This window comes from Syngnathus acus, chromosome 4, assembly GCF_901709675.1.
Source record: "Syngnathus acus chromosome 4, fSynAcu1.2, whole genome shotgun sequence".
In the NCBI taxonomy this organism is placed as follows: domain Eukaryota; kingdom Metazoa; phylum Chordata; class Actinopteri; order Syngnathiformes; family Syngnathidae; genus Syngnathus; species Syngnathus acus.
Window position 1 is genome coordinate 1,639,253 of NC_051090.1, and position 24,808 is coordinate 1,664,060.

Consider the following 24,808-nt stretch of genomic DNA (forward strand, 5'->3'; position numbering starts at 1 on the left):
TTTCCCTCCCAGAGCAGAGCAGAGCAGAGCAGAGCAGCTTGGTCGGAATGAGGCAGAATGTGAAAATGTAACACCCCCGCCTCGTGTCAATTTGAAAGTGCACCGCGTCGGCTCATTCTCGTGCACCCCTCCATCTTTCTTTCTCCCCCCCCCCCTCCCTCCCAGCTCAAGCAGCTCTGTTGCTTTGGTCCAGCTCCGAAGGCCGTTCTTATTACCGGCACATAGTGCGGGTCAGAATGGCAAGCCGGCAGCATAATATTAAAGCCTAATGAAAGGAATCTCTGCAGGGTCTGTGGTCTGCAGCGGCCAGTGGAGCCTGTGCCTCTTTGCCCATTGTTCTTCTTCTTTTCCTTTTATTCTGCATTCTCTGCTATATCCACTGTCTGCCATTGTTTGCCTTTGTTTAGTTACGTCTATTTTTTTTTTTAAATCAGACTCTGAGAAAATGCGTATACAGTATAAACTGGCGTGCAAATACAAGGGGGGGGTATTCGATGTACAACGGAGTCATCGGAATCCAAATTTGTACAAACTGTAGCTAAATTGTGTTAATTAAGTTTTATTTGCAGTGAAAAGTATGAAAAAGATGAATTTCAACAATTTATTTTTGGGCACCGGCTGTGTTTCATTTCAGTTTTCGGAATCTTTTATTCATTTTTTTATATTAAGATAAAAGGGAAAGTTTGCAATCATTTTAGGGATACGTACCTACTATAGAATATTGCGATATATCGTTATCTGGATATAAAGTTTTGCCTATATTGCACATCACTAGTGTGAATGTGTTATCCTTTTTTGTAACTTTGTTTTCATCTTTCTTTTCCCAGCGTGGTTTTACTGTATCAGCCTTACCCATCAAGATTTCATGCCATCATACATTTTACCTCTGCATTATTTATTTTTTGCAGTCTTTCTAAAACCAAAGCTCAGCTGTCCTTGTGCCTTTACACATTGCAAATGAATGCATATCCATGCAAATTCTTAAAAAAGGGAAGGCTGAGAATTTGAATATTTTGCTTAAAGCTGCACCCAGGTCGACCCTACCATTCGGCATTTGAAAGCAGAGTGTCTTTTTGAATACTGAGGCTCTCTCTCTCTCTCTCTCTCTCTCTCTCTCTCTCTCTCTTTGTCATGTTAGCCAGAGGGGCTGCATGAGCCGACCGGCACCGGCAGGATGGGCAGGCATCGGATGGGTAGCTGCGCACAGACAGACTAATTGGGAAGGGGGGGGGGGCCGAAGGGGGACACCGGGTGAGGGAAAAGGGGGGGCGGGGGGTTAAGACGACAACCTCGAGTTAGGTGGGAGCTGGACTTGGACAGGGACTGAGAAATAAATAGGGAGAGAGCACTTCAAGACATAGGTGTCAAACCCAAGTCCCGGGGGCTCCAGATGCGGCCCGCCACATCATTTTACGTGGCCCACCAAGACAAATTTTGCATCGACTTTGTGTCATTACTAAAATTACAAATTTTGAAAATAGAGATGTTGCTAGCAATGCATCTTTTTGAACAGTTTTTACTCGTCTCTGATTTCGAAACTAGTTTGTTGGGTAGCCTATACTGTATGTACGTCTATTTTTAGTCGATTAATAATGTTTGTAAATGTTTCCATACTTCTCCTTTCCTGCTTGAATCCAAGTTCTTTGTAGAGGACCCTGGAGGCCAAGCTGCCCCTGAACTAGGTTGAAGCTACGTCGGGCAGCCGGCTAGATTGATTTGGCTGCGCTAGCCAGGGGAATATAAAGCAGGGCAGAGGCTTAAAGTCTGAGTCCCCCAAGGGAGGAGTCCTTGCTGCACGGGGAGAGGGGCATGAACTGAGTTCCTTCCACTTCCCTCCCTCGGCCGCTGGATCCGCACACGGAATAACTTTCCGTCACTTCTGCTCTTTCTTATGCCATTCACTTTGTCTCTCTCTGTCGCCTGGTGACTCCTCGCTTCCCTTGTCTTTAAAAGCACAACGTGAAAGTTGCTCATGATGCTCGCACCCAAAATGAAGGTGAATCTTTAGTGGACTATGAAATACAGTTTAAGCTTGAAACAACTTTTTCTTTCTCTGTATTGCCGAGCAGTTTGGCTAATCATGGACTTCATTTGAGGAGCGCTCCTCCCAGAGTCGTTTTTGAATACCTTTTCATTTAACCAACCACAGTCCCTGCTAAAATAATATGCATTGGGTAAGTTAAGACCTAAGAGAAATAAGGCTTCTTTCCTTTTGCTGAAATGTTGTCCCTGTTGTATCATGTGATCCTCTGCAGGGGCATGATGCAAAGCGGCACAGGGCTGCTCCTGCTGCTGCTGCTGCTGCTGCTGCTGCTGCTGCTGCTGTTGTAGCGATAGCAGGATGCTCCACCGGGGGAAGCTAAAGCATTCTGTTTCGCTGAGTGATAGCCCTGTCTCCACTCACCATAAACAACACACGCAAGCATACAAGCGTCTGCCAACCTAGCGGCGCCTTCCTCCCGTTGTGCCCCCGCCAGCCAGCCACCCTCCTTGCGAATCTACAAATATATTATCTGACTCTTTTTCTATTATCTTGGGAAAATGGCAAACAGGGGGGTAGCTATATGTGTGGGAGTGCCAAAAAAACAACAACCCTTGGGTACTTTCACCTTGCTTTTGCAATAAATTGGAACATCAGATGACTAAGGATGGATTTATTCGCTTGTGACATTGCCGTGCCCAAAGTGCATGTCACAAAATCAAATGGGCGGCGACGTTAGCGTAGCAGCTACGATTGCTCCCTGCGTCTCTTAACACATCCCTAAGAAATGATCAAGTGTGACTTGATTGTTACTCAAGTAATCGATAAAATGCTCGGATAGGATCACCGATTTTAAAAACAGCCCCACGTCCATTGTAGCGCCGCAACTTTGGCCATGTTTTTGGAATTCCCTCCATAATGCTCACAAGAGCAAAACAAGGCCACACGGAGAACGCAAATTTTTTTTTTCCCCATCATCCCGATGATTGACTAATTTCTGCTCATTCCACGTCATTCACTCAAATGAAAATCGAAATAGATTGAATTCTTGAATAGGGTGGATAGAAAAGAAGTCTTCATTGTAAGATCTTTCTCACAGATGGAAGCTGCCAGTTTGTCTTCACAATATATATGATGCCACTGTACCTGACGATGGCAATATTATACGTTACGTAGCCCTTAGAAATATATATATAGCACACATCTGCCGTTTCTATGTCACATTCTTCACACGTACAAACGCGCACGTTCCCGATGGTCCTGTACGAGATCAGAGTCTCGGCAAGTCCCTGGACTGTCACTCAAGCGCAGATACCTGATGTGGGCGGGGCCGGCCGCAACTCTCAAATCTGGCAAGTCAAATGTTTTTATTTGCAGGCAAAGCAAAGTCCCAGTGTGTGTGTTTGGCTTTGCGTAGCATATGCGGTGCGCCAAGGAGGGCTCGCTGGAACATATTGCTGCTTGTACATAGTGGTTAATAATAGTAGCAAACGCACACAGCCATGGCAGCTCTGATGTGTGTGACAGTTTTACAGCCGCACACACACACACACGCCCACGCACACAGACCTCCTCTGCCACCCGGCTCTGTGTCTTTGTTGACTTCTCAATTCGATCACAAATTCTGGAAAAACAGCGACTTCCCGGCGACCTCACCTCACCCCTCCCCTCCCGTCTCATTTTTTTAGGCACATATATAGGCGAGCGTTGCCATCCACACAACAGAACAGTGATACAAATGTACATGCTTAACACCCCCCCCATCCATGAAAGCAAAGTCCTTGAAGCAGGCAGGAATTCACGCAGATCATACACTCAAATGCACCCCCCCCCCCCTTCTGTCATGGCTCATTGTTGCTTTTGCTTGTTTGTCTGCGACAATGCTCGTGTTGTACTGCGGTGGCAGCTTTATGGTTTGTTAAAGGGGGTGGGGGGGGGGGGCTCAGTGACTGCTCCCCATGGCGAGGTCTTAGCAACAGTGTGCAGCAGCAGACGCCCGACTTGTGGGCTGGCATAGGGAGACAGACGGATGGAGTGAAGGATGGCAGAGGAGCAGCTCGGACGTCAAAAACCCTTCAAAAACAAAACACAAAAAAAGCCAGCTAGTCCTTGGACTTAGTGGCAAGCTTGGCAGACGAGGCAAGGCCCGAGCATCGCTAGACAGTGACCGGGATTAGTTTGTGGGCTTGGCGGGAGCTAAAAGAGAGGCAGAGCCCACCGCCGTGCACCTTTATTGGAGCCAGGAGAGTTTAGAGCGAGGGGCAGGCAGACAGACACACAAGCGTGTGGACCCGGTGCTGGACGGACGGACGGACGGCTGTTGCGGTGCGGCTCGCCCATATGGCGCCGTGCTCTGTTCCTGCTCCCTGTCTAAATCCGTATGCCGCCACCGCCGCCAGAAAAGGTGCCCCCCTCCCTCCCTCCATCTTACTTGAAGAGACCTTCCCTTCCTGCCCCTCCTGCCTCGCCACAAGGGAGGTGTTGGGAGGTAAAGCCCCGAAGGCTTGTACCCCCCCTTTTACCTCTTAACCCCTCTGAGCTGCTTAGCCCATTGTCGCTCCAATCTGCCACCGCCGTGGCTTGGGCCCAGTGTTCCCTCTCTTTCTCTCTTTCTTTCTCTCCCTTCATCCTTTCATCTCCCTCTGGCATCCCATAATCGATGAACTTATTAAGTGCTAATTATTCACGCTGTGGACTGAGGGATCCCTGCCTGTCTGTGGAGAAAAGGGACCATTAGCACTTTGTTTAGCCACGTGAAGTCGTTGATACGGCCCATTCGTTTGGATTAACGGCGTTTAAGAGACACTCGTCAGATTGTTATCAGAAGCGATTAACATTAATCCTCATTTTGGTTAGCCACTCCGGCGTGCCCGAGAGAGATTTATCGTGAAATGAAATACGATTATTTGTGTTGTCTTTGTGAAATGCGTTTCTCTAAACTGCGTGTCTTGTTTCGATCTCTCAGGAGGTGCTTCAGACGATACCAAAGTTCTGCTTTCCCTTTGACATGGAAAGGTATGATTCCCCTCTCTCTCTCTCTTCCGCTTCTCTTTTCTCCCACCGCATCACAATTTACCTTATGATGACTTGCACAAAGATCCAGTACAAGATTCGAAATATATCCCACCAAGCATATTAGCAAAAATCAAATAAAACAAAATCAACCTATTGTCATGTTGACAGTTGCATTGTTATTTTCTGAGTGTCACAATATAATATCGGTAAGTATCACTTTACTTGCATTAGAAAATGAAGTAACAGAAAACCTGAGCTTACACACCAAATGTAACTGCTTTTATAATTGCCAAAAAGTGATCCTTTATAGGCTGTCTGTCCTTTTTCTGGCCAGCTTCTCACCTCAAGGCAGTGGGGGTTTCATTTTTTGGCTTGGGAAAAGGCCATGATATAATTCCCATTACAGAGTGAGAGACTGTGAATCTTTTTTCTACTGAAGCTGAGATGCTGCCATCTAGTGGTATTTGTTTTTTTTTTGTGGACCTTGTTTTGTGCTCTCTTAAGAAGCCATCCATCCAGAAGCCACTAATTGACTTTACATTTTGAAAAATAATGACTTCAATTTCTTTTGTCTGCACGATATTGTTCCTCATGTGATCTTTTAGAGTGTCCCAGAGTCACGTTGGACAGAACTTCACCTTTGTGCTGACGGATATCGACGGGAAGCAGAGGTTCGGGTTCTGTCGTCTCACTCAAGGTTGCAAAGTCTGCATTTGTCTTCTCAGGTAACGCACGCACACACACATGAACAAGTAGTATTCATTAATGTACTGTATGTAAAAAAAAAAATAATGGAAATGAGTCAAATAGCACATTCTTTGTTTAATCTGCCTCACGTGCTCGTCACCATTTTCCCCAAAAAGTCAATGTGCAGAAATATCATTTGCTTCGTCGTTAATGCAAATATGTACGTTTGATTTCTTTCAAGTACACTTCAAATATGCAAAAAAAAGTCTAGAAAGCATGACTTGAAATAGGCCATGGATATTCCGTTTTTTTTTCTCCATTAATTCCTCACCAGATAAAAAAAAAGAATCTTAGAAGTAAGCACATATTTATGAGACAGTTTCAGTGTTCACACTGAGCCGAACTTTGCCAAATCAAGCAGTTTAAATTCTCATCTGCCCACACAAATAGCTTAGTGTGATTTACCCGCAATTATTCCAAAGTTTTTTGATATTCGAAAGGTAGAGTGATTTGTCCTAGCACAGCAGACGTAAAGGAGAACATCAAACCCAATCAAACGGCACTTTTTTGCATAATTACAACCCAACAAAGGCTATTATCATTTAATTCCCACCTAATTGCATGTTGACACAGTGTTTACTCCCCCCCCCCCCCCCGCCCCCACCAGATGTAATTACCCCACCATTACAAAGAAAAGAGTCTTTTGCTACAAATCTCAGTGGACATGCGTGTGCACTTTAGTATAAACTGGAATGGAAAAAAAAAAACATTTTTAACGTGAGCATGGAGCAGTTACAACAGTTTAATGGCCAACACAGCACAACGCCTGTGCGTGTGTGTCTGTGTGTGTGTGTGTGTGTGTGTGTGTGTGTTTGGTGGACAGTTATATTGGTTTGTTGCTGCTCTGAAGAACAGTGTCCAGCCCCCCCCCCCTCCCATACACACACACACAGCCCCCGTGTCTTCTCTCTCTCTCTCTGTCTCTCTCTCGCTCCTCGTTATTCGGCTACTGCCAGTGTGCGACAGCAAAGCCGCTCTCAGTCCATCCATAATTATGCATGAAGCTTTGCTGCCAATTAGCAAAGGCTCCCCTGTCCGTCCGTCCCGTCCCTCTCGCTGAGTTAGACATGCTAATTCGTTTGACATATGATGTATAAAATTCATTATGCATTCTGAGGACTTTGTGGCTTGCTTCATTTTTTTTTTAACAGAATTGTGCATAGAACGCTTATTTTTTTATTTTTGTTGGTTTGTGTCATTTATTTTAAATTGAAAAATAAATACAGACTTTTGAAGGAAAATTGGGAACTAAATTTCCCCTCCAATGCAAAGTACCAAGTATTTTGTGTTTTCTTTAAATAGCTTTATTTCCCAGAAGTGATATTTTAAACCACCAGTGTTTAAAATAAGAACTGCATCTTTAAATGTGAAGCAGAGAAACTGAGGCCCAAAAATTGAATTCTAATCTCCAATTGATTTGAAACGAAAGTGATGACGAGTGTTTTTGCCCGCTTGATTATCGAAGTGCTGGGACAATAAAATTGTCACCTCTGCTCACGCAAGGAAGTGCCTTAATGAGGGCGACACTTTTATGTGGACGGGGGCTTTAAGCTTGAGACAGTAAAAAAAAAAAACCTTCTTCCAGGCAGCTGAAAAACAAAAATACTAATTGTCGGCTTATTTTGATGTTATTCCGTCGTGCTCTGTCATTTCCTGACGCGCCTAACTGGAAGAATTTCTGGCCGAGATGGGGGTTGTTCATTGATGGCGAGGAAAATGTATTTCCTGCATTTTATTTGACGGCGGATCCACTTTAGCGTCGGCACGGCGCTGCTTTGCGGTTGTTTTAACGGGTTCCTGGGAGGGGGGCGAGTGGCGCTTCCTCCCCCTGCGTGTAACCCTCGACCTGAAAATGTAAAGGTGATATGAAATCTTCCACTGAGCTGACTCCAACGTGGAGGATAACTTCTAATGTTAGATGCTTGTGCGCGTGCTTAAGGAGATTTAAGAGTCGGCTGAAAGAGCAGCCGTAAAAGTCAGCACCCCGCAGGTGATTCAAATCTATTACAAACTGAAAAGATTGCCTTGGTGGAGAATGAGAATACAATCAAGTTGATATTTCTGAATTCATTGTATTTTTTTAAAGGGGCCGCTTGCTTTCAACTTTTTGGTCCATGACTTTTCTGGGATGGACGGACATTACGGCAGATGAACTTGCACTTTGGAAAAAGGCATGGGCTGTTCACTTTTTGTGATGGATGCCTTTCTGGCTATCAGAGGCTTTGCCTCGCACAAACACATCTGAGCAATGAACTGTGACGAGTAGGAGTATATCTCGCGGCACTCCCGACTTCAATTTTACAATAACAAGAGAAGCGAGCTGGAGGATAACCTTGACAAATCACGACATTAAAAAGCAAAAAATATTAATTTTGAAGAAAGTAAGCGGAGTATTGATTATTTGTTGCTGGTTTCTTCCACCACTCATGGTGTGTTTTCCCTCTTAAGCAACGGAAGTATAGTGCAGAATAATGAGTGAGTTCTGTGAGGCTTGACGGCTTCTCAGGCAGCCAGACTCTCTTTAAAAAAAAAAAAAAAAAGGACGTTCACTTCAGCAGTGAAAAATAAAGGATTAATATCCGGAAGCCTGGATTTTTAAACAGAAGTTTGAAAGGAGACAAAATCTTAAAGCGGTGTTCTTCTTAATTATTTCATTTTTTTTTTTCTGATATGCAAACTTTTTTTTTAATTTATGTCTTTTTTTTTTTCTGAAACGTAAACTGCCTTTCATCTTGCAAGCATTCAAGGCGCTGTATGTTTTTTGACATGGCAGAAATAGGCTGATATGCAGTCAGCATGCGAATGAAGCAAAGCGTGTTTGATTGGCTGGGCTCTCCCCTGCAAGTGTGACCCGATTGCAGTAAGTCTTCATGCAGATGTCAAAATATAGCCACGTTAAGAGCCTGATTGTTTCAGACTAATGGTCACTCAGCCCCTCTGATTGGTGCGCTTGGCTGCACTTGGCCCTGTCATTGGCCCCTTGCGGATTTAGCCATAGGAACATTTGCATTCGCTTCACTTTATTGTTTTCTTGTTGTCTGTTAATTCCAGTCTACAGAGCAGCCGCTGACCCATGGCCTGGAATCTCCAGCCAACTGCCAGAGCAGCCTCACAAAGATTACAATCAATGATGTTTTGCCATTTACTGTATTGTCAAATGAAATTTGAAAGGAATTGGTGTTTATTTCATGTTCAGATCATTATTCAAGTTGAATATCAATTCCATATTTTGACGGAAGCCCGTGTTTTGTCAAATTTGCTTGCATAATATTGAAATCAGCGCTAAGCTCACAGCCAAGAGAAAGTGTTGGCCTTCTTCCACCCTAGAGAGCAACTTGGCCAAGAATATGTCAGCGTGCTAAAGAGAGCCATGCTGCCGTTGCGTTTAGCTTATGCCGCCTGGACGCTTCAACACCAAGAAAGCTGCTTTTTAATGAATTATTCTTTTTTTCGTGTCTATTATTTACACGAGGTAACACCTTTTTATTATGTGAAGGGCAGAAAGGAGGAGAAAGGCGGGGCGCGGGGCAGGAAGCAGCTTGGGCTGCATTTTTGTTAAGCGTCTGGGAACAGCATGCTTGTAAAGTATAACATCCCGCATCACATGACATTTTTGGTGGCTTGCTGGTTCTTCTTTCTATTCGAATCTGTTGTCCTTCTACCGCTTCTTGTTTTGGATGAAAGAGCAGATAGGAATATGAAGAATGTCGATATTGATTGTTTTGTTTTGATCTGTTGAATGTGTTTAAAATGGATTGTTATGCAAGGTCACGCATACAATCCAGTTTTTTTGTTGCGGTCTTACAATAAATATGAACGCAATATATTTAACAATAAATGTTCATTTCCTTACCTTTCAAAAAAACTTTTTTGTGGGAAACAACATTTGCACAGCTCTTGTTGCTGGAAAATTAAACTTTATAATTGTTCATGTCATTTCTAAATTCTGATAGAAATACTTAAAAATATTGCTTATTGAAATTAACTTTTTTTTTGCATTGCAGTTATCTCCCATGGTTTGAGATCTACTACAAGCTGTTGAACACCCTTGCAGACTACCTAACAAGACAACAGGTAATCATCTCATTTGCACGTTTGGAAATTCATTCTTATCCGATCATGTCCGTGTCGTGATTGACAAGCGCAAACAAGGAAAACAAAGAGGTGGTAATGAAAGCACAGCCCCCTCGAACGCGGAGGGGAAAAAAAAAAGAAACAGTACAATCCTCCTTGCGTGTGTTACGAGCCATCTTGGGCTCAGCTGTGCTGCTCTTACTATGTTGACATTTCACACACCAAACTGATCTAAAAATTCAAGTTATGAGTTACTGCAAAACAAATCTTGAACATGCGCGCACAAAAGTCTTTTCCCCTGACTATTTGCTGCCAAATGTAAAATATGCAGCAAAGTGGGGAGATGTGCAACATGTAGCGCAGAGAGGTGAAAGGAAAGGAAGAGGGCGGGAGGGGGTGGGGGTGGGGGGGGAGACAGATCACGCTGCGGGACCGCTTTCACTTGTCATGTAGTTGGTGCTTCTTCCGCAAAGCCTCAGAGAGACTCTTGTTAAAAGGGAACAATCAGGAGCGCACGCGCCTTACATAAGCCTGGAAAATGAAACCGTCTGATTGAAACTGACTCAGCCGTCGTAAATAGGGAGCGAGGGGGACACGAGGAGGAGAGAAGTGGCTGGGATACCTTAACTGTTAGTCTGCATGATTTGCTTTCAATTTGATCCCCGCCCGCTGTCCGTTCCAGGCGAGAGGGAGATGTTGACAGACAAGGGAAGAGCGATGAGGGCTAAATGAACTGTTTCCTCGGGCCGTGTTGTTGACCATGCGTGTGAGCATTCAGCCTCTCGTGACAGGCTGGATGGATATTGCTGTTGCTGCCTTGTACACTACATACATTTAAAAAAAAAAAAAACAGCATATCAAACAAAGAACAATCCCACAGTTTAAAAGTGTTGTCCCCCCTTCTGAGGCCCGGCAGCGTAAATAGCAGTCTTGTCATGGAGCTCATAAATGCCGCTAGAATAATTTCCGAGCCTGTTCTGTGGTCAAGTGAGCTCTCTGAAGGTTTCTTAAAGCCCTTGTCTTTGGAGTGGGGGGCTGCCTTAATTACTGACAGCACTCTCTGGCCTGTAAATCAACCTTGCTGGATAATGGCCGTCTGCAACTTGAAAGTCACACTCTTTTAACCTCACCGCATTTATTAAGCATAGCCTTATATTATTGGGACAAAAGTATCGGGGCGCCTACATGGAAATACAGAGTTGCTTTTGACTCAATTTATTAGTTCAAAAAAAAGAAACACAATGATCAAATGTATAATTTCATTCAAAGAAATAAATTCATGCCTCTTGCTTGTTCCGCAGAATAACGACTTGAATGACATGCTGAACTCTCTCTATGAACTTCCCGTGCCAAAGCCCTTCACGCCAGTCAACCTGAGTGTGGTAAGAAAAAGTCCATCTAATATGCTCTTTTTACCCGACCGAGGCATCGAGACATGAACTCCATTCACACTAGATCATTTATGGTTTACTTAGAAATATATATATATATATAAAACTCACAGTTTTTAGAGTATGTGGAAAATATGGCACGAAAATAAACAGGAAAAAAATAGGGCAGAAATGGAGACATTGGCAACGTATGGAGATGGAGGAGCAGAAAAAAAAAGATGTCGAGCGGGAGGAGATTTCCATGTGCTCCATTGAAAGACACAAAAAGCAGTGGACTGGCGCTCTGTTTGGAAACAACAAGTCCGCTAACAGGCTTTTGCTGAGATAAGCCTGAAGTGTTTAGAAACGGACGCGTCCTCTCGCCACGTCTCCCGCCTATCAAAACGAGGAACGGCTTAACGAGCCCGAGGCCTTCAAAGTCCGAGCGTGTCCGCGGTCCACTTTTGACACAAACTCCCCTGCTGTGTTTCTACCTCATACATAAAAGACACTTTCTTAAACAGGTGGCATTAACCTGCCACGCACACGATGGTCTTCAGCCAGCATTTTTGTGCGCTATTATCTCGGCGTTGGCTCGGCTTCTCCCCCATTCCGTAATAGCATCAAACGCTTTTGTTGTTTTTCGGCTCCTCCTTTTTTTCAGCCAATTAAAACGAGCAAGTCCAGGTCCCCGCAAGGATCCGCATCTAATTATAAGGATACATTTACAACATCATGACACTAATATGACACAATCAGTTCATCAAAATGAAGGTTTGCAGGTTTCCTTTGTGTCAGAAAAAAAAAAAAATTGTGAATCTTCAGGTGTCATTGAGAAAGGTGATACCTTTATTTTTTTTCTAGAGAACACACTTATTCGATAATTAATTGATGAAGCCAGTTATTCCCTAAAAGTGTTTTTTTATTTTATTTTCAATCACGCCAGCCAAGAAGCGGAACGCTTGTCCCCCTTTCATGTGTGAACCCTGTTTTGCTCTTTTATTTTATTTTTTTCTCTCCCTCTCTCATTGTGCAAGAATGAGCAGTTGTATATTGCCACTGGGCAAGTACTGAGAGATCGGCCAAGCAAGGAACCGGTGAGTGAATGGCAGAAAAGGGAGGAGGAAAGGAAAGGAAAGGAGAGGAGGCTGCTACTGCTGCTGCTGTGAAATGTGAAACCGCGGCTGTACTAACCACATGGGAGCCACAGCTTTCCAATCTGGCCAAATAAGCTGCACTATCTTTTTAAAACATAACAAAAACAAACTATCTTGGGCTTTGGTTGGTGTGTGCTGCTTCTTCTCTGGAAAACAATCAAACTTTGTCAATGATTAATGCCTCTCCACATTGCCGTACTCTCACCATGAATATCAAGATTTTTTTTCTTTTGTACTTACATTTTATGTTAAAAGCAAAGGCAATTGTGCTCAAAAAATCTCCTTGATGCCTTTCCAGTTAACCCACTTTTAGTGTTTTTGTATCAACATAACTTCGAGAGATGAAGAAGAAAAGCAGCCTGGATTGAATCGCTGGTTTGTGCCACAGATTTGTGGGAAAACATCATTTAGAATGCATGATAAAATGTTTATTCTCTCGAAATCTTGTTTGTTGTAGGTGTCTTTTTCTCTCGTTTGGCTCAGTTGATATTTTTATTATCAGGAGTAAATACAATTGCCAAGATGATGAGGTCGTTTTGTAGTATGAATTCAAATTAAAATCACCTTGCAGGTCTCTCAAGTTTCATCATAAGGTGGACAAGAACACATATATCTTCTAAATTATTACTATATGGATATTTTGTTGGAGAAATAAGATAATCCAAATGAGGTTTGGATTTCTGCTACGTTTTAACGTTTGTGTTGCCTCTTTGCCTTATGCGACAGGAAATACAGTTTAACCGTTTCAACAATAACATGATAATTGTTTTGGTCCGTAATACAGAAACACGAGGGATTTTCGTGAGTAATTACGCAGTCTGTTAGTGTGTCTCAATTGACTATTTATCACAACGTTGCTATTCTTTCTGCTGAGGCGGTGTTTTAAGTGGGAAAAAAAATAGTCCCTTTATTCGACTGTTGCCAGGTAAAATAGGTGGTGACTCACAGCAGATCATTGAGTTAATTAGTAAATAAATATATATTAGTTTATTGAAAATAACTACATAATTTAAAAAATAAATACATATTTAATTTTGTTTTTGTTTATAGATAAATACACAATGTAAAAAATATTTACAATTTTGTTTGTCTAAATTTTGAAAATGTCCAATAGCATTTTGAACGATTTGAATGATTTCTGGAGTTCACTCAGCACTGTCTTAAGTCCCTTCAAATTTGGTGATGGGCTTTTCTAGAATCGCTACCAAATTACTCCTCACTAACATAATTGCCCTGGGATTAATCTCTTATTCTCTTATTCCATGCCTTTAATGAGAGCATTGTTGTTTCACTCCTTTGGTAATTTGGATCGTCCGTGACTTTCTAATGCCATGTTTACTGGAGATGCATATACAATTGTGAGATTTTTCATGGTTATGAATTCAGGTGGTTAAATTAACACTGCAGGCAAATTCAATCTAGTCATTGTTGGATGGTATTAAAAAAGTAGTGAAAGTCTCATGGGCCACTCTGCCATGTGTTGGGGGGGACAGGCCGGCAACAGATGCTCGAATGAGCGCTTTGCCTACCTGTCTCCAGACAGAACCCCTCTCCGGCCTCTTTGATCGGAACACCGCAAGTGCCCTGCTCTCCCAAAGTGAGACAGGCATCTCTGTGATCCTCTAAACAAGCCGTGTTTGCGTGCGTGCTTGCGCACACGCATGCATTGGCTGGCTGGCTGGCTGGCTGGCTGGCTGGCACACACAAAGCTCGCCTTTCCAACGCTTAAATAAAGAGTCGGCTTTTCCACCAGAGACCTCACCCCAGTCTGCGTCTATGGGGAGATGAGTTTCTATTGAGCTTCTGTAAGCCCGATAAAAGCAGCGCCACAGTTCAGACACCAGCTCAGCAATTCATATAGACAGAGCTGAAGATGAGCCATAAATCATAGAACAAAGTCACCCCCCCCTCCCCTTCCCTCATTTTCTTCTATGTAAGTGGTGCGCTTCACTGGTGACCTTCTCTCTTCTTTCTCCTGCATGTTTGTGTTTTGCGCAGCACTCCTACTTCATCGCCCCGGATATCAATGGCCTGCCAACTATCCCAGAGAGCGTAAGTATTTGTGGAAAAGCAGACAGAGAGAGATAAAGCCAGCCCTCTCTTCTGGAAACATCTCTGCCTCTAATCGTATTTAACCAGATACACTTGTCATCTTTTGAAACCATTGCGTCATCCTCTTGTTTCGGTTTGGTCTCCCGGTGCTGATACATTTTCATGTTGAAGTTCAGCCACTTCCACGGGTATTAGAGACTTTAGATGTAACTCGCCCCTTTTCCCCTGTTGATTTTTTTTTCTATTTCGAGTCGAGCATCCGCGCGTACAAATCTCGACCGCTTTAATTCACCTTTAGGAGCAAAGTAAAAAGGCGCAAGGTCGACGCCCGGATAGACGATGAGGACACTTTGTTATGTACCCGCATACATCTCTGCCTTTCTGCCCATTTCTAGAGAAACCTGACAGAATACTTTGTGGCCGTGGATGTCAACAACATGCTGCAACTGTACAGCAGTATGCTTCACGAGCGGCGCATCATCATTACCTCAAGCAAGCTGAGCACTGTGAGTCAGTCCATTGGCTAGCGTTTGCTAGCGTGTCATTTACTCGGCGCGTGATGTCATCGTTCGGGCAAGCCTTCTCAAACTCATATCTTGCCGTTATTTTAGATGAGATTGATCGGATCCTTCGAAGCGTCCGTTTGCTCTTTTGTTATGCTTTATTATCACAAAGGTAATCGAAAATCCATTTTAATCAGAAAACCCTTTTTGATTGAACGGAACCAAATTGCATTGGAACATTTTGAAATGTACTGTTCTTGAATCACATCGCACCCATGATGAATTGAACCAAATTGAGTCATTCCACTTGAAAATGAATCGTATGTATCGAGATACCCATCGAATCGTCTTTTTTTTTTTGGAACCATGCACGAAACTGTATGTAACAAAAACTTCTTTGGGAATGGATAGCTTAATGAGCCCTTAATTATTTTCAACAGGGTGAATCTCTAAAACTAGTCACTTAACTCGCATCATGTGTGTGTGTCTATGAGAGAGGGAATCCTTCCGACCCCCCCCACTTTCTTCCTTCCTTCCTCGGTTCCTCCTTCCACCCTTATCTTTGTGTTTGCTGAGGCAGAGCCGAATGTTTATGACAGATGAGATGGAAGCGGGAAGTGATGTCACCCCGCTCCTATCTGTATCTCGAATGTAGCCGAATCCAATATCAGCAGCCCGGCTGGAGGGCGCCGGCCGGCCGGCCGGCCGCGGCGCTGTCCAAGGTCTCCGGCCCTCCTCGACGTTCACCACCAAAACAGCAGCAATTTGCGTCAATGTGATTTGAAGCGCTCGTGTTATTTTTCTTAAGAAAATATACCGGCGGGATATTTTAAGAGATTGTCGGTCAGACCTCTACCTCTCTGCCTTTTATCCTGCGCAATCCATCATCCACTCATCTGTCGATCCATCCGGCTTCCTCTGGGAGGGCTGTTTTGGTTCGGTAGCCGTATATGTCAGGCACTGTAGTACAAAGGTATTTTCACATCCCCGCTGGGATTACTTGCAGGCCTTTGCATTATTACTGCTCCTGTGATGCATTCTTTTTTTTTTTTTCTGACTGACCTCCAAGTTCAGGAGGAAAAGTAATGCATAGTTAGCTGGAAGGAACCCAGCTCATTATCCAGCCCATTGTCTGGTGATCAAATAGGTGAATAGTATATAATTGATGTCAGTTTGTCATCATGTTTGATAAAGTGACTGCTGGCAGTCACTAGATGGACAGTCGTGTTTTCAAAGCTTGTTTTCTACTCGTAGTGGAGGAATTGTGGCGATGCTGAAAGATGAGCGCACACACAAATGCTACTTGGTGTGGAAAAAAACGATATTTTCAACACAGCAGCACCGTTGTTCATCATTTATCTACAGGAACGTCATCAAATAATAATGATAATAATAATAATATAAAACTGAATTTATTTTTTCATTTGACCAAGATGGTTTGGAAAATTCTATTCTACTTTTGGGTGAGTTTTGTGAGGAAGAACTTGCACAAAAACTTAACGCCAAGCCATCAAACAACTTCAAGATGAACTCCAACAGAGATGGCCAGCTATTTCTTTGAGGTGTAATATCAGTGACCTTTGCTCCCCTCCAATGTTTTTTGGGGGTTCAAATGAACAAATCCCGCAGACACACACCAGCAACTTGTCTTCTCGGAAGAGTGGAATCGTCTTTATCGCGAACGCCTACCCAGTCGGCCCAACTCAGCGGTGAGTCTGGAAAGTGGACACAGAGTCTAACAAATGTAGCGCATTTATTCTTTCTGCTCGGGGTGTTAAAGCCTCCAGTGAAGCCGGCATGTCAATCCGAGCGGCCAACAGCAAAGGAATAAATCATCATTGTACAACAATGCAGCAGTTGACTTTTTGCTGTTTCGTGACCAGAGGTGAACACTCTTGCTCTTTGGCAGCGGCGTAAGGGGGCGGGAGCCAGCCGAGCGTGGAGCCTTGTCACGGTGCCGTATAATGGGGCTGCATCGGCCCTTCCTCTAACTAGTCAGCTGGGAGGACCCCCCCTTCCACGTCTTTCATCTGCCTCGGCCCCCCAGCTCGCAAAGCCATTCTCTGCCCTGCCTATCGTGCAAACTCGCCGAGCCTCGGCCCCAGCGTGGTCTGACAGCAGCCTGTCAGGCAGGCAGGCCTATGCTAACAAGGCGCTGGCTCGCTCGCTCTCTCGCTCACTCGCTTGCTCGCTCTCCATCCAGCATGCCCCAGAGTGCCAGCTGTCTCTCTGTTTCCTGCCTTTTCCTCTGTTGTTGCCCGACTTGACTGTGTCTCTCGACTTAGGTCCTCTCTGACATCAGATTTTTTTTTTTTTTTTTTTTACCCGTCTGGCTACACCTCTCTTACGTGTCTTTTAGCTTGATCTCAACCTCAAGCCAGGTGCCAGGAGTTGCCACGCGTGTTCTGCTGCCGTAGCCACTAATGTGGCCATTTGCATGGCGTGGGTGTTTTTCTTCCTTATTTTTATTTTTTTTGCACGCCTGCATCTGTTTATATGTGCAGGTACTCACACCTTATGTCTTTGTGACAGATTCTCTGTCGCGTGTGTAGGAGGCCTGCCTGCCCGCCGGGCCGGCGCTAGTTGTTGCCCGCAGCAACACACCTGCCCTCCTTCTCTCTTCTGCTGCCACATACTTGTTGTGAGGCACACTCGTGTCACACTGGGCCTGACATCCGTGTTTGTCTACAGAGGCCAAAGCAGACTGGCTAATTGGAAGCTTAGTTGGTGCCGAGAAGGAGAAAGAAAGAAAGAAAGAAAGAAAGAAAGAAAGAAAGAAAGAAAGAAAGAAAGAAAGAAAGAAAGAAAGAAAGAAAGAAAGAAAGAAAGAAAGAAAGAAAGAAAGAAAGAAAGGCTAATATAGTGCAAGAATAAAACAAAACAGGAAGCTGCAGGCTGGCTTGGACTGAAAGACAGCTGGAAAGATAAAAAATAGGAAAAATTTCAATTTGATTTTTTGAAAAAAAAAATCAGAATTGGGCCTATTTATATGCAAATCTTACTCGGAATGCGTTCTGCATTTGATCAAATCTGAAATAATATGCTGTGCGCTTGGTGAAAGCACATTTTATTTAACAATGAAAGGAAAATTATTTCAACACCACTGTCCTCACTTCTAATTTGGTTTCACTTAAGTCTTTAGTTAGGACACACACAGAGAGAGAGGCAGCTTTTGCCCAGCTGTAATACACTCTTCAACTTTTTCTTCTCCCCATCTTTTTTCGTGCTCGTCCGTCTCCCATCTTTTCTGTCCGTGGTCCAATTGCGAATGAGTCTCCAAGTAGCAGTCTTTTTTATATTTCGGCGACAAGTGCACTAAAAAGCTCTCAGGGCACAACCAAAGACCTTGACTGCTTTTTGAAGCAGGCTGTCGCTGTATAATCGCTTAGCTTCTCACAGCGGCTAGGGGGGGGGGGCAACACACACATACACACCCGTCCGCCCGCCCGCGCACAGTGTGAAAGGCAGGCAGCCCCTCATTACCGGGCTGAGCCCCGGTCCCCGAGGACTGGACCCAGCACCTAATCCTGTATTTGTTCTTGGGGACTGTATCTGTGATTCTCCATTGAATGGAATATTAAGCACCCAGGTCTTTTGTGGAGCGTGTAAGCCATTTGGCTTCACTCATCTATTATTTATCAGCCTGGCAAATATTTTATCAACCTTAGCCTCTTATGGCGTCACGTGAATCCCCTCTGTCCCAATCCTCTGACCCCTCCCCTGAAAAAAAAAAAACACTCCTTGAATGAAGCAGTATTATATTTTTTATTTTTCAAGTTTTTAATCAATTCAAGTTAGCTGTTGCGCTAGCGTATCGTAGTCGTCCATCTCTATCTATTAAGAGATAGCAAATATATCTATCTATCTTTAATATCTTAGGATGGCTAATCTCCTCCATTCTCAGGTAACTCCCCCAAAAGAGTCAGTGGGTGTTGGGAGAGTGAGAGACTCCTCTTTTTCCCTTTCAACCTGCAAGTAAATCACCCCAGTTGGGGGGCTCACCTTGAGGCCTGCTGGAGATAATTGGACTTGGTTAGCGAGGTGTTCTGTGCCATTACCTCCTGGTACCACTGAATGGCTGGGGCTTGTCTCGCACTCCCAGAGGAGGAATATACTCGCCTGTTGGATCTCCACTTTGTGTGTGTGTGTACGTGAGATTGTGTGTGTGTGTGCGTGCATGACTGCTGACCTCTCTTTATCACAAATTAATGGCCCTTTATCATCACTACGGTGGGGGAAGAAAAAAAAAAAGAATCGGATGATTTTGATAGCAACTCCTCCACCGAGCGTTTCGCTTTCCCACATTAATATTCATTGGATTGATTTGGTGGAATTAACAAAAGAAGCCAAAGTGTTTGCGAGGGAATTCTTTTTGACAGGGAGCGCGGCATTGTTGTGTTGCGTGAAGAGGAAATATGCATATTCAGATGCACAGAGCAAGGCACCAATTAAAGCTTGATTAAGCCTTAACTGTTGCGAGATTGCACCGAGACAACAAATTGTGTTTTTTTTTTTTTCTTCCCCCAGTCAATGGGAAAAATGAAATCAGTTAAAATAAACATGCACGGAGAAATGTCCGGGCTTGATTTGAGGTGGAGGAGAAGACTGGTGGTGGTGGGGGCTCATTTTGGCAGTGGTGGATTTGGCTCTTGGCCGGTCAATTGTGACACTTTGTGTGTCAGTGAGCAGAGGGTCTCCTGGTGGTTGGACGTGTGTGTGTGTGTGCGCGTGTGACAGTGTGTGTCCGCTTCACACATTGAGTGTGAAGCCGTAGCAGTATAACAGCGGCTGCTGCTCTGCTCCGGGGTGTGTCCCGGTGGTATTGGCCTAGCCGGCAGTCTCTCTTGGCTAACTCATGTTTCATTCTTTGGCAATTTGCCCTAATGAAGTCCCGCAGGAGCCCCTCAGACCTCTGTTCTCTTTCCATATTTAATCATGTTATTTTAATCTGGGGGATGAGCTAACGCCTCGTTCCCCCGCCGTGCCTGCCTGTGTGTGTGTGTGTGTGTTGCAGGTCATTACTTTTAGCCTGGTTTTTTAAGAGACGCCGTGTCAAAAAGGGGGGGTGGGGGGGTCGTCCGTGGCGCTAAGACAATGGAAGACAAGGATTTTAATTTTTTCTGCCGTTTCGGTTTGACTGGAGTGAGCAGAGCGCCTTTGTCGTCTTCATTTGATTGCACCTCATTATTTGTTTAAGAGGTTCATGATTCAAGTTCTTTTTCTCATCCCACTCAGTGACTTTTTTTTTGCTCATTTTGATTTTTAGGACAAGCGACAGACGTGTGTTTCGCTGCAGTTGCTTTTTTTTGCCACTTCGTAAAAAAATAATCCTGCAAATATGAAGTCTTAGACATTTTAAAAATGCAATGTAAACAATTCTGAAAGATGTAATCATAATGTATGATCATTATCAGATAATTTTTTTTGTGTGAAAAACTCACTTGATCAATTTGAATGTTTTCTCACCATATTTCCAGTTGAACCTCATCAATGAATTTGACTTTGTCCTTTTCTGTCTAGTTAACGGCGTGTGTGCACGGTGCAGCTGCTTTGCTCTTTCCAATGTACTGGCAGCATATCTTCATCCCTGTGCTGCCCCCGCATCTTCTGGACTATTGCTGGTAAGGCTTGCCACCTACGCACACGCACAACATAGTGTGGGTCATCTTCGTTCCATCCGAACGGACCGAGACAACTAAACCGTCACGTTTGCATTTTTTTTTTTTAAAAGTACTTCTTTTTATAGACTCAGCTGTGATTGGTCACATGTGCCTTTCAACACTGTTCATCACTGACTGTAAAATGTGATTTTCAACACTCTGCAAAGACTCAGCAGCAGCTGATTGAATCACGCGGGGTGTCCATCCAGCTCTGATTAGCCAAATCAAACGTTATTAGATGTTGAGCATGTACAGTATTGTGCGCCTGGATGTACGTGCGTATTTGTTGATGGACGATAGTGTCACATGTTACACGGCAAAGCTAGCAGCCTGCTGCGTGTTGCTGGCTTGAATTAGGTTGATTATGAGTCTGCAGCTCCCGAATCCTCTCGGGCACAACGCTATTCAATCAAAGAATGCCTGTGTAAGTCTGAAAATGTGTTTTAGTTGTTTGACAGGTGGCTTGGATGGCAAAACAATACTCAGTGATTCACTATGCTTTTTTTTTTAAGTCATAACAATGGTGACATTTACAGTCAGTCGTTGACATTAATCATAAGTAGAAGTAAAATACAGTTGTGGTCATATTAATGATCATCTTTTTACAAATAAAACTTTTTTTTTTTCATCATAGTGATGTATGAATTCAAATTCAGTGGCCAAGTTGCTCCGGAGCATTTTGTGCATTATAATAATCGAGAGACAAAATAAAAAATCTGCTTCCACTTTCCAACACCATTGCTTTAAAATATCAACATTTTTTTTATGTTAATTTTTTTGTGACATATTCTTGTTTCATTGTACTAAATAATGATACTCTCAGACATAAACATGACAAATTAGTATCCATGATAGTGGAGCTCTCAAACATAAGTTGGATACGCTAGAAAGTGAGACGGAATCCAAATGACTCTTTCCCCTACCATACAGAAAATAAATGTACGTGTGAAATTTGTTGTAGCAACTTTCCCCTGTGATTTTGAGTACTGATGAATTGTTTTCCTTTTCCTCCATCTGCAGTGCCCCAATGCCATACTTTGTGGGAGTTCATTATAGTCTGCTGGAGGTATGTTTGTTGATGTCTTCTTTTTTTTTTTTCAAGTATGCATAATCACATAAAAGTACATATGCATCATTATGTATGTAGTATATGAAGGAGCGTGCACAGTGTACAGCTGGATAAAGTTTGCAAAGCAAACAAATATATGCAATAACTTTACTGTACTCATTTACTGTTTATGAAGTAAGGCTCTAACTATCATTCCCAAATTACGCCCTTCTATTTTGGGTGAAAAGACACAATGCGTTTCACTTTCTTTCTTAATCTTAAGCACACAGGAATAGGAAAAAAATATACTGGAAGCACAAACAAACGCCATTGTTATAAACCTTTGTGTTATTTGGTGGGGCAAGCCATCACCGCAGCCATTGTTTGTGAGCGCAAGCTTGTGTGTGTGTGTGTGTGTGTGTGTGTGATAGTTGTGTGACAGTTGTGGCAGTGGCAGTATTTATCACACTCTGCATCCATGACAGACCTCCTTTCTTGCCACTCCATAATTAGTCCAGATCAGCATGTGAGCCTCCACTGCACAGGCTGTCACAAAAGTGACAAACTAGAAAATTCACACACTATGCGCCCCTCCCTCCCTCCCTCCTCCATACACACACGCACGCACACACACACACCTGCATCACACTGAAATAATTGTTGCGTTTGTTGCCATCAGGATGCACGCAGCGCAGCGTAGCACAGAATCACTGTGTTGTTGACGCATGAGATTCCAGTGCTGAGGAGAATGTACAATTCTCATATCCTCTTTCAGTGCCATTCTTCACGCGACGCGCGTGTTACAGTGAGAATGTTCTGATCGGATTGGACATTTTCATTAGCAATCCTAAGGCAGCATATAAAGCGTGCTTTTGTGTTGCGTATGTATTTTCTCAGACAATCGCGATCTGTAACTCGAATAAAAAAACACAGATCACCAAAAAAAGTGTGCATTGGAAAATGAAAACAAACAAACAAAACCAAATAAATAAATAAGATATATTAAATAAAATTAAAAAAAATACAAGCAGACAATTAATCTAGAGCTACTATATGTCATAGTTTGATCTTTATTTAATTGATTTATCATCATATTGTTGTTATTAAATTCCGTTTGGGATGACCCAAAGCAGCTTGGTAAAGTGTGCATTTTAAAATGATTCCATTATTCATGCATGTGCTTTAAAAAGTCATGTAGAGTGAATGTCAAGGCATGAGTAAAGTCTGTGGCATTTTGCCAATATGCCATGTTTCACTGCCAGTCAGCCTTTCATCATCACAACAACCAGCTGACATTTACTGTGCACAACACATCTTCAAAACTTTTTTTTTTTTACTTTAACCATCCAAAACCAAACATACAGAAAAAATGTCAGATTTAGGTTTGTGCAGAGTGTAAAGTGCTTTTGAAATTCAGATCAGACCAGTTAGTAAGTAGCAGTTGTTATTAAAATCTCGATTCAAAGGCTAGCAGAAGTTTTTTTTTTTTACTTGCTCATCAACTGTGAAACTCTGAATTTATTCCCCCTTTAAGTTCAAAACACGTAAAATGACCAGTGGAGATGCATTTATTCTCATAACTCACATCCTATATTGAAAAAAAAAAAAGCTTTTGGATGATGAGATGGAGAAGACGAGCAGTTTGTGGTGCAGCGGCCATGCTAGGCGTTGCGCTAAAATATGCTCCAAAGCGGCTTAAATGAAAACAGAAAATAACGCAATCATTTTGTGACGTTGTCTTCTTGTAGAGAGTACGCGGTCGGTCCCTGGAGGATGTGGTCATCCTGAACGTGGACACTAACACACTGGAGAGTCCCTTTGACGATCTGCATAACCTTCCGGGTGACGTGGTGAGACACTCGCACACACACCCACCCACACCTTTCTTTTTTTTGTTGTTGTTGTCTTCGTACAAGAATAAAAGTGAAGCCCATTTCCCCCCCCTCTTTTGAACTAAGTCTTCATGCAGCCCAAAGTTGTCATTGTATTGTTGTGTCCCCCCCTTCTCCCTTCCCCGCATCATTAATGTCTGCAGCACCGGCCCCTCAGATTGCGGCTGTCTTAAGTAAACTCCCGCGGCGGCGTACAGCGCTTGAAGGCAAACATGGTTCCCCTGACCATCAGAGACTTGTGGGAAAACTTGCAACTGCCTTCCCCTTCATCTCCATCCATTCTTATCATTATTTTACCAAGTCTTGCCTTGCTGCCTGCCCACTGGCACGTTTCTGAGAGCGAGGGGTAGGAGGTGGGAATGAGGCGATGGCTGATTTTCAAGGGGGAGAGAGAGAGAGAGAGAGAGTGGGAAGAAGGGGGCCAATTACCAGTGTGTGCCGTGAAGCCACCTGCCAGCGCTTCGTCTCTTTAATTAATGGAACAATGATACTGTGGCGCTTCCTGAAACAGTGACTGGCTTCAGGGTCACTCACGCATTTGCACTCGCACACAGGTATATGTGTGTGTGTGTGTGTTTATATATACGCATGCACACACACGCACACACAAAACTTGTCTTCACTCTGTCGAAGCGGGATTGTTTGTTTATCTGTTTTCAGACGGTGCGTATTAAAGCGGCTCTGCCAGGCGCGGGAGCCCGCCGAGGTTGCACGCACACGCTATTACCCACAATGCTAACACTAACCGACCGACTGGATGTCATTCAATCGACTATCCAGCAAATGAGAATCCCGTAGAACTCTCCTCACCCTACCACCGAATTCACTCCCACAAAACTTAAACCCATGAAACGTTACAAGAAAAATGTTGTGAAGAGGCGAGAAAAAAAAAAATCTCTTGGTCTGGCCCTATATTTTATTTAAAATACCTCAATACTGGTTCGGAAACAATATCATGGCAAAAAAAAGTGCCATACTAGCTAAACAATGTCAAACTTCCAAAATAAAAATAATAAATATAAAGATTTATGTCGTATAGATGAAAAAAATGTCAAATATTAAAGCCAAGCAAACGTGTTAGGGAACGTCAGCAACTTTTCCTTCTCCTTGTTGGACTTTACGTTTCAGCGCCGCCGACTGTAGATGTTCTTCTAAGGGGGAGCGAATACCAAATTAAAGGCGCAATGTTTGATTAAGCGTGCCAGGTGATCTCAGGAGAGGCGTGCCGACGCAACCTCAGCCCCCTCGATCATTTGTAAACCTCCAAACAGAAGCTTGAAATACAGGAAGTGGGAGTGTACGCTGTATA

General features: G+C 43.5%; 1 protein-coding gene and 1 long non-coding RNA gene across 4 annotated transcripts in view; both read left to right on the plus strand.

Moving 5' to 3' along the window:
• Positions 1-24,808, plus strand: part of dennd1b (DENN/MADD domain containing 1B) — a 67,235-nt gene that overhangs the window by 19,192 nt on the left and 23,235 nt on the right. For 2 of the 3 annotated variants that reach the window (XM_037248700.1, XM_037248701.1), the window contains exons 4-13: positions 4,947-4,996; positions 5,602-5,721; positions 9,748-9,817; positions 11,119-11,199; positions 12,225-12,284; positions 14,343-14,396; positions 14,792-14,902; positions 20,420-20,520; positions 21,580-21,625; positions 23,356-23,457. In XM_037248700.1, the coding sequence (XP_037104595.1) occupies positions 4,947-4,996; positions 5,602-5,721; positions 9,748-9,817; positions 11,119-11,199; positions 12,225-12,284; positions 14,343-14,396; positions 14,792-14,902; positions 20,420-20,520; positions 21,580-21,625; positions 23,356-23,457 (795 nt within the window). The remainder of the gene's footprint in view (positions 1-4,946; positions 4,997-5,601; positions 5,722-9,747; positions 9,818-11,118; positions 11,200-12,224; positions 12,285-14,342; positions 14,397-14,791; positions 14,903-20,419; positions 20,521-21,579; positions 21,626-23,355; positions 23,458-24,808) is intronic. The other variant, XM_037248702.1, reaches the window with a different exon arrangement.
• On the plus strand, positions 2,074-4,059 carry LOC119121290. The gene is made up of 2 exons (XR_005097650.1): positions 2,074-2,174; positions 2,256-4,059. It is a non-coding gene; the product is annotated as an uncharacterized LOC119121290 (long non-coding RNA).